Consider the following 11,987-nt stretch of genomic DNA (forward strand, 5'->3'; position numbering starts at 1 on the left):
TCTCCAAACCTCTTACCCTAGCAGGTCCTGTGATATATTCATTTCTAATGTCCTTTACGGTCACTCCCAATGAGAATCTGAGCATTTCAACTCTGCTACTTCCAACTCCACCTCCTGTCTTTATGTTAGTGCTGCCATCTCCAAACCATACATTATACAGGGTTTCAATTTACTTTACCAGTCACAGTCCCGACATTTAAAGTACTCTCACCTCCACACTCTTGCTTTTCCTTTTCTCCCCCTAATGCCAAACACACCTTCTCCCTTTTCTAACATTAGCACAGTTTCCACTGACATCCTGTTGGTCAATAGGCCTCACTATGTCTCATTACCATCTCACAAACCTTTCCTTCCATTCTTACTACTTATACCCAGGCATTCATCTACATCCACTCCACCCTGCCTGCTCTCTTTTCTTCACATCTCTGGTGCACTGTCTTTTGGTTTGGTATGATATAAGTTATTTAAAATCATCCACCTTCTCTGTTTCTAGTCCTTGCATCTTTACTGTTACACTAGTCTGCCTCTCGTTCATGCACATGTACTCTGTTCTACTGAGGTTCATTCCTCTTCTCTCCAAAGCATACCTCCACTCTCAAGGCTCTCTTTCACCTGTTCCTTACTGTATGAGTAGCTGTCAGCACACATCGTAGTCCATGGAAAGTTCTACCTGATCTCATCTGTCAACCTATCCATCACCACTGCAACCAAGAAAGGGCTCAGAGCTGAACCCTGATGTAATTGCACCTGCACGTTTAGCACATCTGTCACTCCTACCACATACATTACCACTATCTTGTTATCCTCATACATGCCCTGGATAACTCTCACTCTTGACTTCCCCACTCAGTACCAGTTCTTGTCTCAGTACTCTATCCTATGCTTTCTCTAGATCCACAAAGACACAGTGCAACTCCTTCTGACCATTTCTATATTTCTCCAGTGTCTGTTATGTATGGGCCTCAGGGGTCAAGCCCCACCCAATAAAGTCCTCGTGTCTTCTCAGCTGAATTCTACTCATACACTAATAAGTTGCACTAATTTGTACAATTTGGCAATGAAAAACTTAAACACGACAAAAAAGTTATTGCACTGGAACCTCAGTTTAATTATTTGGTTCAAAGTAGTCGGTGCTTTGGCAGCAATCTTGTTAGTCAGCATGACTGAAGAAGGCGCTGAGCAGATGGGCCTATGCAGGTCAGACTTTGGGAAGTACCCCTCGTGTCTCTTTGAAACTAAAAAGAGGTCATTTATCAGCTTGTGCAGCTAGTTTTGAAGCATGGCTCTACTCGTAAATTGCAAAACAAATGAAATGGAAATGTGCTGATGTTGTGCCCTTACAGACCACTGTGTGGTGATTTCACTGATCCACTTCTGAAGCTAGAGAAAATGTCTAGTTTTGCACTAACTGTGGCTACATTATGAGAGTACTATACATTTGTAGTTATAAATGGGGTGGGGGGGGCAAAGTGACTAATCCTCTGAACTTCCTGATTTACTATCTTTCCATCATCTGTCCTCCTCTGTCTCATTTTTCATTCTTCAGCTCCTCATGCACTCCTTCTGCTTTCATTTGTTAGCACATTTCCATCTTTATCTTTAAGCACCCTAACCTGCTGCACATCTTTTCCAGTCAATACAAGTCCTGTTCTCGTTCCTTATTGTCCAGCCTTACATAAAACTCAGTGCAAGCCTTTTTTCTTTGCCTTTCTCACAACTCTCTTAACATATGCCTGGACTCCAAGTACTCCTGTCTACTTTATTCAACACCCTAACTGTCCCATCTTTTCTTTGTCAATCTGTATTGCCAATTATCCATCCATTCATCCATTAATAAACCAACGAAAACACATGACATACACTGCATTCAGCATCAACAAAGTCAAACGAGGGGATCAAAAATTAAACAAAAGTGTCACATTTCTTTTAAAAAACTGTACCTTCAAAAGATTTGGATCCAAGACCTCAAATACGACTTAATGACAGGAACTGGATAATATGCTGATAAACCTTAACATCTAGTATCAAACCCATTGCTCTCCTATTTCAAGTTCCTTAACATAACCCACTCCACTGGTAAAATCCACTCTTTATGGATAAAATTTACAGCGCTTTAATGAATATGTTTTGGACTTGTGAAGATGTAAGGATGTGTCCCTTTTCTAGAAAACAAGTTTGGTCTTTAACAACAAAGATTTGCAGAATGCTGCTGCAGTACAAAATGTAAAACTTGATTATTTACTGATGACTTGGAACAATCTCAGAAGTCTGTTTCCTTCCTCCATCACAGCCTGCAGGAAGAAGATATCCTGAGATGCATACAGAAGAGTAACAAATTACTCTTTTCAGCCTAGATTTAACCTGCAGATCAGGAAGAGAAATAATGAGAGACATTCTGCTTTTTCACACTAAATGAACTCCTACTAAACATACAACCAATATAAATTTGACTTCATGTCATTAAACAGTTTTGTCTGAAATATCTGGAAAGGTATTAAACTCAGGAGAAATGGTCTTGTAAATAATATAGTCCTATAAAGATCCTACCTCGTTTAACCCTTTCTTACTTCTGGCTTCTATTGACCTTGTCTGTGAATAAAACCAATGAAACTCAACAAACACCTATATACAGCTGAAAGGCTCTGGAAAAGCCCAGAAGGTGAAACTCAATTTTAGACTATTATGTCGAATTTATGATAATGATTCACTCTTACATGTCACTTCAACTGATGAATAGGAGCCAGACAAAGTGAACTGTAGTGAGAAATTAATTAAGATACAACTCTTTTTTTCAAGGACAATTAGCTGGCAGGGATTGTGAAGTACATACAAGGCTGGGGAAAGAAATAGCCCCTGACAAGTAAAGTGTTCTTGACTGCATCGCTTGCCTGAAAAAAAATGTGCTTCAGAAAATGAAAATGCTAAAGAGATGTTAAGTGTCATTATGTTTCTCTGCACTCAAGAGAGGAACACATGGGAGTCTTTTGTTCAATGCTAGCCAGAGCTACAGGCAACCTGAGAAGCGGGTGTTCTTACAGACAGATGTGAAGAATGCTTGATAGATTATTATTTAGGTCCTTTTTTTTCAACTGCATTACATTTTGCTGGGGTTCATAATATCAATATTAAGGTGGTTATTATTCAAGCAAACTTTAAGCCACCACCATTATTACTAAGCTGGCTTAGAGTGTCCTTATTCTCTGTGGAGCAGTTACACATTGTGACCACTATGGGTCGGTGTGAACAAGACAACATCCAGCAATATATGAGAACTCTACTACACACAGCACTAATGTGATTGTTAAAGGTTTTCATTGTTTTTCTTTGCTCAGTGTCTATTTAGGTTATAGCTCTATGAGCTGAATAAACAAAGTATGGCAAGATATACTTTGTTCATCCCAGTTTGGGAAATATTTTAAAACCACAAACTCAATTTTCACTCCTCTTAAATAATGTTTTAGATGTAGAGTTTGCACTGGTCTTCACATCATAAAATCATAATTCAAACAGGTTACACATGTTTTCATGACTTGTAGGCAACAGCTTTTCAGGTTAAATATTTCAAAATAAAAGTAACCTGCTTCTCCGGCTGATATAAATGTGGTGATCAGTTTGCCAGAGATCCTAGTGATTCCAGGAACAAATTACAAGTATTTTCAACTCTTTTTAACTCTTTCTTCTTTTTTAAGAAATTAAGGGGGAAACAGACAAACTGATACAAGACACAATCAAATTCAAAGTATCCCATTTGTTACATTAAGTAGAGCTTCTGAAGGTTTTTTCATATTGTTAAAAAGCTGTGAAAATGTCTCAGGGCAGAGATTGGTAGGCACAGTCAAGATCCAAGTTGGGCTTTTCTTAAGACCAAAAACAAAACAAAATAAAAGAGCAAAAGCCTTCAATAGGATTGTTACTGGTACAGTTCATAGAAATAAGCTATGCAGAATACTGTAATGAATGACTTTGTATGCTTATAGCTGTTTATTTTATAATTATACGTTTAATGACAGTAGTGTTACCATTCAGTTAGTGTATATGTTGGTACAAAGCCATTAGAATTTCATGATAAATCACAGTGTAACTTTTTCATTTATTATTACGTTTCTTTCTTTTGAAGATTGTTCATTTTTACGAGAGTAAATGCAAATATATAAAACGCTCATGTTGCCATGTCTGCCTGGTTACTTTATTTAAAAAGGAACCGGTAGATACTGTAGTATGCTATGACACAATCTGATACTGCGCTTTGTCTTTGTTTCACTCACAGCCTGTGGTTTCACCTACTTAAAAAATATTTTTAAGAATGTCACACCACTTCCTGTGAAATTAAAAAAAAAAAACTGTCAGAATAGAGCAGTGTTTGTATACCCCTGTTTAAAATAATAAAAACAATAATAATCTCCTTTAACTTTCTTAAAAAAATAATAAAATCTACCAATTTCTTTGTAGCAGCTACATGGCGTCCAGATAAATGACAGTCATCGTGGGTAGTGAGTAAAATTGTGGATCCTTCCAGACATTTCATCTGTGATTCAGCTCTAGGAAACTACACCCAGGATGACGTGTTTCTCTGACGTAGAGTACGTCCTGACGTGGGAGGAGCGTGCGTGACACATCAAAATTCGACGAAAACAGCCAGCTGAGCATAACAGCACGCAGATGTCGGTGCTTAGGGATCACCCGTGAAACTATTACCAAGAAGGACCGACAAAGTCAGAATTAAGGTGGATGAGTTAAGATAACGTTATTGCCTCCTACAGTAGCACAGCAGAGCGACAGGAAAACGGAATCTGGTGAGTGAAATTTAGACCAACGCTAAGGTTAACTGTCAGATTCACCTTGCTAGCTTTGTTAGCTAAGCAAACAGCTAAGCAAACATTAACATGAACAAAACAGCTGTCTTTTAAACATGTTTACTACGCCTTTTTTGGAGGTCTAGTCTAAAACAAATGCAGCTCATTTGTTTGGTTTCACCTGTTCGACGTTTACAGACAGTTTCATACTGGCTTATTAGTTAGCTCTATTTAAGTGCTAAGTAGCTATGTTATTATATCAAGCAAACGTTAATAGCGTCAGCTAAAAATATTTAATAATTCTGATTCAATATCGGACATTTTTTTCCTTTGCTGTCACAAGATCGCAACCAGCTTGAGAGAAACTTGGTTATGTAACTAAACTAATCGTTTAAGTTAGCTTAGCTTCTGGCTAGCAATTTAGCAATCTCATCGTAGATCAGGGACTCATAACCATATGTTATCACAATAAAAACATTACCTGGCGTACAGAAAGACCAGTCTTACCGTGAGATTTTCCCCTCTGTTCCTTTAGGTTTGAAATTCACAGGATATTGCTTCAAAAGTAGCTTTAAGAGATGGAGTTCCCAGATTTAGGAGAGCACTGCTCTGAGAAGACCTGCAAACGTTTAGGTGAGTTTAAAGCGCACAGTCATGTCCCCTCCATTGTTTACGTTTCGAGGCTTGTTTGGAACTTTAATAATAATAACTTTGTCGACAATACAGATTTTCTGCCTATGAGATGTGATGCTTGTCAAGAGATATTCTGCAAGGATCACATAACCTATGCAAATCACAAATGCACATCATCCTACAAAAAGGTAAGTTATATCTAAAGTACAGATTTACTGCTTTGTTGAAAAGGTTTCATTATTATTTAGTTACAATATCCTTATAAATTTCATTAAAGTCAACATTGTAGTAACTGCTGTTTAAAGTATGTAATTACTGGGCAAGAATACACGAGATTACAGAAATGATCATTTAAAAATCCTTTTGTTTTAGATGTCCCTGATCTTCGGGTATTTTAACCTAATATTGGAGTCTAAGAAAAATGTATATTTTAGCATTTATTTGCTTCACAATAAATGCTATTCATGCTTTTCACATTTTTGTTCTTATTGTGGCTGCAATTGATGTTATGTTTACAGTTAGTGAGAGAGGTTGTGGTAACTGTTGTGGCCTTAGCAGGGCCTGCTGTAGTTTTCCTGTGTGTGTTTTACCCTCATTCACCTGCATTAGGTGCTGCTCTTTGCAGCCGACTCCACACAGTAATCAGGCTAGGGAGTACTTTAGATGAGGGAGGGAGTAGCTCAGTGTTTGTTTGTTTACCCCTCCTCTGTGGAGGGGAGAGTGCTTTGACTTTTTAATCTTTGCGTCCAGAGTTTTGTTGTTTCGTTTTCTTTCAGCTTGTCTATCTCTGAGTTTAATTGGTAATAAAGTCTTAACATTTATAGCAAATTCTGCCTTCTCGTCTCCTTTTCCACTAGGTGTTTTTGTTGTTTCTGCCAGGTCACTGTAACAAATTCCTGAATGAAAAGGAGGCAGGATCCGGGCAAAATAAAGGCTAAAAGACAGGGAAAAGCTGATTTCACCATCAACAACAAACAAATAAATAAATAAATACAAATAAAAGAAATGCCAAAAAAATAAAAAAAACTCTCCACATAGCAACAATAAGCACCTACCATGCTGTCAGGACACTGGCTCTGACTCCAGGGCTCTCCTCCCTCTCAGTTTAAGCAGTTACTGAAGTGAAATGCAAAAGTAGACACAGTAATCTACTGGACTGTTTTGATGTTCTGTAATCATGTTTCCTTTTTAAATAACATTTTCTTTTTTTCTTATATTTGTCCCTGTAGGATATCCAGGTACCAGTATGCCCTTTGTGTAACACCCCCATTCCCGTCAAGAGAGGAGAGATGCCTGACATTAAAGTTGGTGAACACATTGATCGGGACTGTAAATCCGACCCCGCACAAAGAAAGAGAAAGGTTAGTATAACACTGATTTGTGTTTTACCCAGCAGCCAGCTAGAATCAACACGGTAATAACTGACAATGTTTTCTTTTTCAGATTTTCACAAATAAATGCTCGAAAGGAGGCTGTAAGCAGAAGGAGATGATAAGAGTTACCTGTGACCAGTGTCATTTAAATTACTGTCTTAAACACCGTCACCCACTAGACCACGATTGTAAGACTGACGGGAAACCTCTGTCCAAATCTGGGTGAGTACCGTTAAACTGTTCATCGATAATGCTGTTCTTTCATCTGAAATCTGACAGTGTGGACCTTTGAACTGATCTTTTTCCCTTGTTGTTGTTTTTTTTGTTTGTTTGTTTTTAATTGCTGATGTCTCAGACATGCTGCTTTAATGAGGACCCAAGGTACTTCCTCCACCTCTGCCTCTACTTCCAGTTCTTCCAGTTCAGGAAACACAAGACCTGTTTCTAATGGTCTGAATGCAAATAGCAGAAGTCACAGCACTGGGTGAGTATTTCTAGCTGGTATTAAATTTAAACGTGTCAGAGAAAATGGGGAATGTTTGTAATTTAAGATTTGGTTTTTTGTTTTTATTTATGCGCAATTTTGTTTTTTAGCTCTGCCCAGCGAATTTCTACTTCAGTTTCAGCTCAGAATGTTATACCACCATCAGCATCATTTCAGGCCGGCCTGGTATGTATATTGTTTACACAGCATGATGCCATTAATTTAAAAAAAAAAAAAAAAAGTTTGGTCAATGTAAACATAGGTGTGGTGCTGTGCTCTCATTGCAGACAGAAGAACAGGCTTTACAAAGAGCTTTGGAGATGTCTTTGGCTGATTCAAGGCAGACAGTTGCGCCAGCACTTAGGTGAGTATGTTTTTCTCCAAATGCCAAAATTGTTCACCCCCCTTGAAGCCACTCATGCCTGTGCTGGTGTGAATGGAGGAGTGTTTTTCTCACTGACCTTCAGCTTAAAAGTGCTGCTTCTTTGAAAGTCATTGAGAGCAACAATGAAAGGGAAGGCAAATGGAGAAAATTAAGTGTTAAACAATGTTAATGAATCTGACTGAATCAGCAAACACAAGTGCTCTTATGGTTCCATGGCTATCAGGCTGTATTGTTTTTTGCATTTGATGGGAAGGAAATGAACCTCATGTGACGTTCCTCAAGGAGTGGTCAAATTAAAAAATCTAAAGTTTTCTAGCAGTTGAATTTGTATTTGAATAAAACAATCATCAAAAGACTTACTAGCATATATGGTTTGGACAGAAAGACAAGAGGCAGAGCTGAAGATACTAAGATTTACTTTGGGAGTAGTGAGACTGGGCATGATTAGAAATTATTGCATCAGAGGGGCAGCTGAGGTTGGGCAGTTTGAAGACTGTGTTAGTGAGGCAAGGCTGAGATGGTCTGGATAAAGTACAGAGTGTGGATATATTGGACAAAGGTTGTTAAATGTGGAGCTGCCAGACAGGAGGAAAAGAGGAACACCAAAGAGGATGTAGTGGAGTTGGACATGTGGAGGGTTGGTGTGACAGAGGAGGATGCTAGGGATGGGGTGAGATGGAAGCAGATGATCTGCTGTGGCAGCTCCTAAATGGAGCAGCCAAAAGTAGTAGTTGTCTGTTTTCACACATTAATTCAAAAGTCCTTTCTTACATGTAGGTCAGAGCGGCAGAGAGTCGGCTTCAGCTGTGTTTAATTACTTGAAATACCTTGGTTTGGGTAAAGGTGCTGCCTGACGTGAGCAGGCAGACAGGAAACATGATGACCACTCACTGACTGTGAACCAACCAGATAATTGACAAATTTATTCAGTCGAACATAACACTGACTCGGTATGCGCAAGCTGCCAAATTGAAAACTGTTTAATGCCTGATCTAAATGTGTCGGACATGCAGTGTCTAGGAAAGTTCAGGTAAATGTGTAAAAGCAGCTTTTGAGTGTCAGATATGTTGAGAGGGGACTATTATTTTATCCTCTAATATCGCTGTTGCATTATCCTCTATGGGGTTTAAATATTTTATAACTCTCATATCTATGTGCATTATGGAAATATTATTCCACTTGGAAACATTTTTCCAGTAGCAGATAGCCTGTGAGACACACTCAGTGTGGCTGAGATGTGCTTCTCATACATCTCTTGACTTTCAGTCCTCCAATCAACTCGGTAATAGAAAGCAATAATATCTAATGTCATATCTTAACCATAGAGATGGTTTATTAGATTTAATAAAGGAGGAAACGTGCTCTGCAGTTTTCCCTTTTATCTTACATGGTGTGAACATATTTAAAAATATTGTTTTGACAGTTTTCCTGGAATTGCTAAAGGAAACCGAATCCTCAGCTTTGCTTGCTGCAAGTTTATTCCCCTAAACAAGCGGTCTTAATTGACAGAGACAGTTTCACCACACGGCCAATCATTAGCTTCTTCACACTTATGATAGGAAACTCCAAAACAGCTATTTAGCAGACCTGATGTTTATAAAATGTAATGTATGAGGGGGCACTAAGACTGGTAACGCTTATAATAGAGGTGTAAATTATATACACAAGTGATGCTTCACTAATGCATGACTCACAACAACATGATGCAGGATGTTTCATAAACTCATGTAAAATTCATGGTGCTATGACACGTTATGGAGTTGCTGACCTTTTTTATGGGCTTGGTTCAGATCAGCAGAGCAGCAGTGAATTTTAAGTCCATAACAAAAACTGCATAATGTGTTTATGCAAACATTGACTTTTTTTTTTTTTTTTCTTTGGGGGAGGTCAGTTTTGGTGCCCAGCAAAAATGTTTTCTTTCCATCAAGCAAAAATGTTTTCTTTCCATCAAGGAAAAATCACGTGGACTTTGATTTAGTTTTAAAAATTGATAGAAATAAAAAGATAAAATCTTTAACCGCATCTCTGCGTGTGGACTGAATGTCCATGTTGAGCCAGGAAAATCATCTTCATATAATAATTATATTCTTCATTTATCTGTTGTGTAAATGACAAGTGGTTTCACACACAAACTAAACTGCAGTAAAAACGATTAAAGTCTTCAGATTTTATTTTCCTTTCCTTCTTTTGAACAAATTTGTCTCAGTCCTTCCAATGTTTGTTTTTTTCCCCACTAACATTTTCTTGTTTGTGTCTCAGCCCTCAGGAGCAGGAGGATCTGGCTCTCGCTCAGGCTCTTGCTGCCAGTGAAGAAGAATACAGACGCCAGCAGCAGAGACAACAGGTACCAGGAAAGCTTATCCGTCAGTAGCATGCTAACAAGAACGCATGTAGGTACACTGTTGTCACAGCAACCCTTCCTTTTTAAACAGTCTTTTTGGTAGAAGATGAGACCAAATTGCTTTTTAATACATTTTTAGTCATGTGACGTGTACAAGTGCGGTGAATCTTTGTAACTTTGTTTTCTCTTTGCTTAGGGAAGAGACTCCAAACAGTCCACCTGCAGCCTTTCTTAATCTCAGACCACCATTTTAGACTTCAAGCTGTGCTAATTATTTCCTAGAAACTGCACATGTGAGGTGTCACTTTCCAAGATCAGTGATTCTTCAGTGACACATACTCGCTCTTGGAAGTTGCTGACACATTACCGCCTTCTACAATATAAGCACATATACTTTCCAGCAGAATCTGTCATTTTTACAAATGATTTGCTCTGTAAATATTTTATATGGCTATCATGATGAATCCATTATATTAAAATGTATGATTATTGAATAAATTATGTCAAAGACGCACCCTGAACCCTCGAGTTTGTCAGTTAATTCAGATTTACACTTGCACTTGGAAAAGATGGGCTCTTATTTGGGCTAATCTGCAAGTCCATTTGAATCCATTAGTGATTTGGAATTGTCAAGTAATCTATAAAGCCTTTTAGCTGTTGAGGGTAGAGTTTGTTAAATTTGGGTCAGGTTTACTAATTATGAAGTACTATGCAGAAGTCTTGAGGGATTCCTTTTTTCTTTATATATTGAAAATGGGGAAGTGGTGGCAGCAATTTATTGAAACGTCTGCAAATGTGCATGTAAATACAATTTAAAAGGTGAAAACTGAGTTTGTTAAGATTGAAAACGAGTATTTGGTTTCTCAGGCAAGCTTTCTTGTCATTTGTAAATATTGTTATAATGGGGAGACAACGCCATTTCTATTAATGTGCCATTGTGTGTTGTTTTCTAGGTGTGCTTTTACTGCATTGTCACACTGAAAAATGAAGACTCTGCCAACACATGGTTTTCCATGGTCGATGAAAATCTGCCTGTATTTTTCTACTTTCATGAACAGCTACTGGCTGAAGTGCAGCCCCAACCCTCCACTGTGTTTTACAAATGGTTGTAGATACTCACTGTTCTACCGCTCTCCTGACCACCTCTGTACATATTAATGGTGATTTGAACCAAAAATTGGATTGTTGGCCCTACGACAGACTGGCGACCTGTCTGGGGTGTACCCTGCCTCTCGCCCTGTGGCAGCTGGGATAGGCTTCAGCTCCAATCTTAGCCTTTTCACCCTGTTTCACTTCATTAAGAAGATAAGAAGAAAAGAAAAAAAGTTAAAATTTAAAATTTCTGCCTTGCTCAGTTGCGTAGATAAAATACTAGTTTGCCTTCCCCTTTTTAATAGATCAGTAAGTAGTTTAACGAACAAGTCTCCTGAAAATTCTCAGATACAATGTGTGGACTGAGAAAGCATTGACTGTCCACAGAAGAACTTTGAGACATCTTCCTCAAGACCATCTCAAAAATGTTAAAGTCTGGCTCCTTGGAAGCAAAATATTAAGAATTAGGGGTGACACAAGACATGCACAGTACTGTACAGAGAATTTTATTACCACAAGCAATTAAGGACTTTATTTTACAATGCTTCGACCTTCAGCAGCCATAATAAAGGTCTAATAATGGTGAAAATGCGTGCAAATAATTAACAGCATGCTGGTCTTGACTGCTCTGTAGTTTACATAAGAAGTTAAAGCAAGCAGTAATTTAATCATTATGTTTAAAAGTGTAATGTTCTTTGTAAACAATGGCTAGATAAGGTTGGATGAATAAAAATATGTGGACAGCAGTGTAATTAGCAGCGTATAATAAATGCACTTTTCACTGCTGCTGCACTATCAGGGTAGCCTGCTGTACCTGAGATTATCCCTCTTTGAGCAACGTAAGTTGGGATGTGGGAAATTTTGTTGACAAATCTTTAAAATACAG

The 11,987-nt window shown here is 38.2% G+C and overlaps 1 protein-coding gene across 2 annotated transcripts; it reads left to right on the plus strand.

The window, feature by feature from the left end:
* Nucleotides 1-4,595: 4,595 nt before the first annotated feature.
* zfand2a (zinc finger, AN1-type domain 2A) lies at nucleotides 4,596-10,530 on the plus strand. Of its 2 annotated transcripts, none has more exons than XM_084925506.1 (10): nucleotides 4,596-4,793; nucleotides 5,329-5,426; nucleotides 5,520-5,614; nucleotides 6,656-6,787; nucleotides 6,870-7,021; nucleotides 7,155-7,283; nucleotides 7,394-7,469; nucleotides 7,571-7,647; nucleotides 9,928-10,058; nucleotides 10,206-10,530. In XM_084925506.1, exons 2-9 carry the CDS (start codon nucleotides 5,372-5,374, stop codon nucleotides 10,037-10,039), a joined length of 828 nt encoding a protein of 275 aa, XP_084781632.1. In that variant the 5' UTR covers nucleotides 4,596-4,793; nucleotides 5,329-5,371; the 3' UTR covers nucleotides 10,040-10,058; nucleotides 10,206-10,530. The 2 variants fall into 2 exon arrangements, with proteins under 2 accessions (XP_084781632.1, XP_084781631.1); XM_084925505.1 differs by having other exon boundaries at nucleotides 4,597-4,793; nucleotides 9,928-10,012.
* Nucleotides 10,531-11,987: the final 1,457 nt, after the last annotated feature.

The sequence above is a fragment of the Perissodus microlepis genome, chromosome 4 (genome assembly GCF_051167445.1).
Source record: "Perissodus microlepis isolate ML-2025 ecotype Zambia chromosome 4, ASM5116744v1, whole genome shotgun sequence".
Classification (NCBI taxonomy): domain Eukaryota; kingdom Metazoa; phylum Chordata; class Actinopteri; order Cichliformes; family Cichlidae; genus Perissodus; species Perissodus microlepis.

Excerpts from the sequence above, each read along its gene's own strand:
- zfand2a (XM_084925505.1), top strand. The coding sequence starts at position 5,372 with ATGGAGTTCCCAGATTTAGGAGAGCACTGCTCTGAGAAGACCTGCAAA. Across the intron at positions 7,284-7,393 it reads AGCAGAAGTCACAGCACTGG|CTCTGCCCAGCGAATTTCTA; the intron begins GTGAGTATTTCT and ends TTTGTTTTTTAG. Across the intron at positions 7,470-7,570 it reads CATCATTTCAGGCCGGCCTG|ACAGAAGAACAGGCTTTACA; the intron begins GTATGTATATTG and ends CTCTCATTGCAG.